The following is a 6,000-nucleotide window of genomic DNA, read 5'->3' as shown; positions in this document are numbered from 1 at the left end:
CTCCCTCTATCCTTATCAACTCTTTCTGTCACTGCTCCCTAAATGTCTGCCCCTGCTCCATCTGTCCTGTTCTCTGGGGCATCCCAGGCCAAGCCTAGCGCTGACACAGAACAGCGGCTGCCTGAGGGCCCACAGCCTCCCCGGGAATCAGTCAGGCATCCTGTGACCTGCCTGCCCGCTGCACCCCGTGGGGCTCAGAGCACGTGTGATGGTCACACACAGGCACCACCTAGGATGGGGCCGCCTACCCCCGCCTGTCCCTTGGGAAGACAGACCTCTCCTGTGTCCCTGCCGGGAGAAGGGGGTATAATTGCTCTTTGTTCCAGAACACAACTCACCCCATCCACCCTCTCCTCGGTGAGCAACGTCCCTCCAAACAGATTCTCTGGCGACTGCCTGCTCCTCCTCTACAGTGAGCATCTTGGCCGGGTGAAAACCCTCAGGACAGACCCCTGGGTATGTCAGCACATGGAGGGCTGAGCCCATCACGACCATGGAGTAAGTCGGGATGAAATCTCTCCAGCTCTGAACCCCTGCTCTGTCCCAGGCTCTCTTTCCTGTGTCTCAAGGAGCCATGTTCCACGGGGTTATTGGGTAACTCCCCACTTCCTCCTGCACCACTACGGGGAAGGTATGGTGACCACAGTACAATCAGCTGGGCAGAGAAGACAGGACACCAAAGATGGTCAGGAAGAAATGAGAAACCTTGAGCCCCAGCTCAGCCACCAGACCCCAGAGAGCAACAGAGTGACTGAGAACTGTCCATTTGACCATGGGACTCACAGCCCCCACTGAGCAACCACCACAGGCCTCTCCTCCCAAGAGGCATGAGAGATTCACCCTGCACACCTCCAGGAAGGACACTTTCCTCTGGGACACCCAGGTCCTGAATGTCCATCCTTGGAAGCTGCAGCCAAGCTAGACACAACTAGAGAAAGGAAGGGTCCCTGTCACCAGGCAACACACAGCTCACCCACAGCACAATGGGGTGTCCCTGTGACAGGGACCTGGTGCAGCTCCAGCCTCCTGCACTGAAGGGGAGAGCCAGATGGGGATGAAAGAGGGCAAAGGACGCCAATGTGCACCCCGACCCAGAGCCATGGGAACAGCAGGAGACTGGGGCCCAGGACTGTGCTTGCCCAACCTACAGGGTATGTGTGTGACTGTGTGTGTCTCTTTTGTGTTTGTGTGTTTGTGTTTCTGCACATAGTGTGTGCCGAGGTTTGGTGACAGAATCACTGCTGAAAAAGGCAGAGGCCTCCACAATTCCCAGGGACCTGACACACAGACAAAAGGAAAAAGAGAAGGAGGGACAAGGAGGCAGGACTGAGAGGGGAGGGGACAGAGAGGTGTCCTGGGCACAGACCCCGCCCATCAGCCTGAGAAGTGCTCCTGCCCCGGGAAGAGGCTCAGCACAGAAAGAGGAAGGACAGCACAGCTGACAGCCGTGCTCAGAAAGTTTCTGGATCCCAGGCTCATCTCCACAGAGGAGAACACGCAGGCAGCACAGGCCATGGGGCCCCTCTCAGCCCCTCCCTGCACACTGCACATCACCTGGAAGGAGCTCCTGCTCACAGGTGAGGAGAGAACTTCCTGGGAGAGGACAGGAGGAGGAAGCAGAATGATTGGATGGGATTTCCTGGAGAGGATGGGGTTCTAAAATATAAAAGTCAGCACTTTGGGAGTCTGAGGTGGGTGGATCATGAGGTCAGGAGTTCAACACCAGTCTGGTCAACACAGTGAATCCCCATCTCTACTAAAAATACAAAAAACTAACCAGGTGTGGTGGTGTGCTCCTGTAATCCCAGATACTTGGGAGGCTGAGGCAGGAGAATTGCATGAACCTGGGAGGCAGAAGTTGCAGTGAGCAGAGATTGCACCACGGCATGCCAGCCTGGGCGACAGTATGAGACTCCGTCTCAAAAAAAAAAAAAAAAAAAATAGAGGAAAGAAGGCTCTGTTGGAGCCTGAATAGGGGAAAATATAACACAGAGGGACAGGGGTCAAAACAGGAAAATCACATTGAACAGGAATTGGTAAGAGGTAGGAAAATCTCAAGTGTTCCCTTTTCCTGGTTAATCATCACTGGCCACCACATTTTGGAAAATGATAATAATAACTATTATGAGATGATACTTCAAATGAAAATATAAGCAGGGCATGAAACAGTGTCCTCAGCAAAAAACCTCAACCATTGGGTAAAGAAAAAAAAAACACCCTGGGCATGGAGGGCCCTGGGAACTCTCACATCCACAGGAGTATACAGCCTGTCACAGGCACTGGGGTGCAACCCAGATCACAAACGTCCCTGTCCTCACGGAACTCATGCTGTCATGGGCAGGAAGACAGACATGCAAAGACATACATCTGGAATGTGAGGTCAGGTGTTGACAAGAGGTCTGGAGGGAGCAGAGCAGGGAAAAGTCAGAAAGGGAAGACCCAGGGTCTCTGAAGGAGGTGTCAGGAAAGAAGTCCAACAATGCCCTGATGTGAGCAGGACCTGAGGGCAGTGTGGAGGGAGCCATGCAGACCCCTGGGGAAGAGGATTCCAAAGAGAAAAATGCCAAGGTCAGAAAGGTTGAAGGAATGGGGCTCGTGCCGCTGACCTTGACCTAGTAGGACAGTAGGACACAAACACACAATCACATACACACAAAAAAAGGGGTGTGTGTGTGTGTTTGTGTCTGTGTGTGTCTTCAAGGCTGATGATTGAAGAGATCATCTCAGGACCCAGGGCCCCATCTTTTCACCCCAATACATAGGTCTCAATATTGACTGATGCTCTCTCCACCTCCTAGCATCACTTTTAATCTTCTGGAACCCGCCCACCACGGCGCAAGTCACGATTGAAGCTCAGCCAACCAAAGTTTCTGAGGGGAAGGATATTCTTCTACTTGTCCACAATGTGCCCCAGAATGTTGCTGGCTACATCTGGTACAAAGGGCAAATAATGGACCTCCAGCATTACATTACAGCATATGCAATAGACACTGAAACAATTATATTTGGGCCTGTATACAGTGGACGAGAAACAATATATTCCAATGCATCCCTGCTGATCCAGAGTGTCAACCAGAAGGATGCAGGATCCTACACCGTAGAAATCGTAAAGCGAGGTGAAGGGACTGAAGGAGTAACTGGACATTTCACCTTATACCGTGAGTGATTCCACATGATCCCTGGGTGTTGGGGGGCGAGGGTCACTTCTACTTTGCACACACAGGATGGTCAGGCCTAGACTGTGGCTGTGTCCCTCTCTGCATTATGTCCCATGTTGGGGTTTTGGCATTTAGTGCAGGACACACACAGAGGAGACAAACCTCAACAGATCAGAATTCCTTTCCTGCCTCCAGACCCTGCAGACACTTGCTGCACAGGAAGGACAGTCTGATGGGGGAGGTGCTCAGCAGGAGGAGATCAGCCTCAGCCAAGCACCTCATGTCCTCTTCATAAACTTGACCCTGAGAAACACCCTGGAGAACTGAGCAGGGCTTTGCCTAAGAGGCCCCCAGAGATACTCTCAGAGAAGCTCAGTCCAAGAAGCCTCAACCCCAGACCTCTGTCCCTAAAACCCTACTCCAGATAAAGCTGAGGAGCCTGTGCCAGGGCTGGGTTGTGGCAGGGCTTACTGGGACCGGGGATTCACCAGCGGTCTGAGGACTGTGTCTCCTGGAGCTGCTCACTGCCAGGGCTCAGCCCTTAGAGCCTCATCTGGGCAAGGACAGAGCTTTCTTCACCTGACACTCAGAGTTGGGAGGACAGAAAGACAAGCTTTGTAGGTCATCAGCCAACTGCCTTGCAAGGCTTACGACACTCCATAGAAAGTCTAATGTCCCCGAAGCAGAAGCAGAAGAGAGAAAATGTACCTGGCAGCAGCTTGTCCACAGGGATCTGACCTAAAGGTGCTCTCTCATGGAAGTGAATAATAATAAATGCTGTTTGTGTGAACACCTCCACTGTGCCAAGCATTAGGTCAGGTGACTGTGAAAAATCTACAATTTATTCACAGATAGCATGAAAAGCCACAGTCCATTTGCCATTTAGCTTATTTGACTGAGAGAAAACTGAGGCACAGGAAGGCACAGTCACTGAACCAGAGTCACACAAACACAAAAGGCAGATCAGGGTCACATGAGGTCTGTCTGCAGCCACAGGCCCATCCTCTCCTCCACCAGAAGTGAGGGCTTATTGGGTTCCAAGGACCCCATAGTCATTTATTGGCTCAAATCCTCTCTTCTTAGGCATCCAAACCTCAGATGAGTGAGAGCAAATGGTCAGCTGATTAGTCAGTTCTCCAAACTAAATCACCTGCCTCAACTGTCAGAGTCAGTGCAAAAAATGTCCAGGCCTCCCCCTGAGATCTTAACCCCTATCACTGAACCTGAAATCCTGTGTTGCTCAAAGTGTCCATGTCACTGGCATAACAGGATAAAAGAGTGGACCTTGTTTTCATTCCCAACTCACACCCCGCACCAGTACAGGCCCAGTGACAGACACACGCTCAGGTGCTCTCACATAACAAAGGAAGGAATTGAATGAAGAAGTGAATGATCCATAACCTCTTTAGAGACTGGATCTTGGGTGAGAATCCTAGGAAGTTCTAGCCACACCTGTCCCTTGTCCTTCAGAGGCTGACACCCATGTTTCATCCCTCCACTACCTCTTGTCCCTAAAGCCATCCCACCTCATGTGTTACTCTGAAGCTCTTTGGCCACAGGACGGTTTTCGGGGCTACCTGGTCCTGGACTGTGGAAATGGGGGCACCTGGTCCCTGGGGTCTCTGAAGTCACTGTAGGCCCCACTGTTCACTGCCATGCTGCCTCTGCCTCTCTCTGCTTCTCTGTGTCCCTCATCTTCCTCCCACTTCATTCTACCTGGCAAGCCCTGTCCTGCACAGCTTCTTCCTCCACCCCTAGCCCTTCCCCAGACACTCCCTCTAGCTAGGCTGACTGTTCTGTTCCCTTCCTGCTAACACTGTGGCCTGGCCCATCTCCCAGGAAATAGGAAAGGCACAGAAATCACCTGGAGTTTCCACTACTGCCAGGCTTCATCTCGAGCCAATGTCCCCAGGTCACTAAGAGAATGAGCTTCCACTGTATCCCCACCCATGGCTCTGTCCCTTTGTGAGGCTGTTCTGTGGACAAGACCGTGGGACAGGGATAGGCAGTTCCTCCATCCACTCTTATAATTCCCAGACAAGTTCCTCTGGCCTCCCGCACAAACAAAACCAATTTATCCCGATGGTGATTTGCAGTAAAGAAAGATTTTAATGACTCCAAGTCTGCCAAACGGGAGGATGGAGGTTTATTATTACTCAAATCAGCCTCCCTAGTGGATCAGGATTAGAGATTTTCAAGGATAGTTTCAGGGGCACAGGACTAAAAAATGGGTACTGCTGATTGTTTGAGGATGGAATCATGCTGGCAGAGGGAAATGATCTGTTTGTGCTTGAATCCATCTCTAGGTGCGGACCACATGACTGGCTGAGTCATTAGTCAAGGGTATGGATGAGGTCATCTGGTTGCCAGAATGCAAAGAATGAGAAACATCTCAAAAGACCAATCTCAGGTTCTACAATAGTGATGTTATCTATAGGAGCAATTAGTTACAAATTTTGTAAACTCTGGCCAAATGACATTTGAGCAGTAAGGGATTATAGATACCGTGCCTACATTTTAGCAGAATTCAGCCCCTCCTATAATCTTACTCTCATGGTCTTTCTCCAGTTTTACAAAGGCAATCCCTGGGCAAAATAAGGATATTAGTGTTATGGAGGAACTATTATCATTGTTTCTTCAAAGTTAAACCATAAACTAAATTCCTCCCATGGTTAGCCTGGCCTATGTCCAGGAATGAGTGAGGACAGCCAGCCTGAGACTAGATGCCAGATGGAGTCAGCCATGCTAGTTTGCTGTCACTGTTGTAATCTTTGCACTGACTCACCAGGGTGTCAGAGGCTGGACAGGTCTGCCGTCTCCAAAGCCCATGGGCTGATTTCAC

At 50.9% G+C, this 6,000-nt stretch overlaps 1 protein-coding gene across 1 annotated transcript in view; it reads left to right on the top strand.

The window, feature by feature from the left end:
- The first annotated feature begins 493 nt into the window (after nucleotides 1-493).
- LOC105466244 (pregnancy-specific beta-1-glycoprotein 2-like) overlaps nucleotides 494-6,000 on the top strand; it is a 28,281-nt gene continuing 22,774 nt past the window's right edge. Inside the window, exons 1-3 of the mRNA XM_071086202.1 lie at nucleotides 494-498; nucleotides 1,474-1,577; nucleotides 2,799-3,158. Of these exons, the coding sequence (XP_070942303.1) occupies nucleotides 494-498; nucleotides 1,474-1,577; nucleotides 2,799-3,158 (469 nt within the window). The remainder of the gene's footprint in view (nucleotides 499-1,473; nucleotides 1,578-2,798; nucleotides 3,159-6,000) is intronic.

The sequence above is a fragment of the Macaca nemestrina genome, chromosome 20 (genome assembly GCF_043159975.1).
Source record: "Macaca nemestrina isolate mMacNem1 chromosome 20, mMacNem.hap1, whole genome shotgun sequence".
Lineage (NCBI taxonomy): Eukaryota > Metazoa > Chordata > Mammalia > Primates > Cercopithecidae > Macaca > Macaca nemestrina.
The sequence above is the reverse complement of the archived record's forward strand: the minus strand, read 5'-3'. Positions and strand labels throughout refer to the sequence as shown.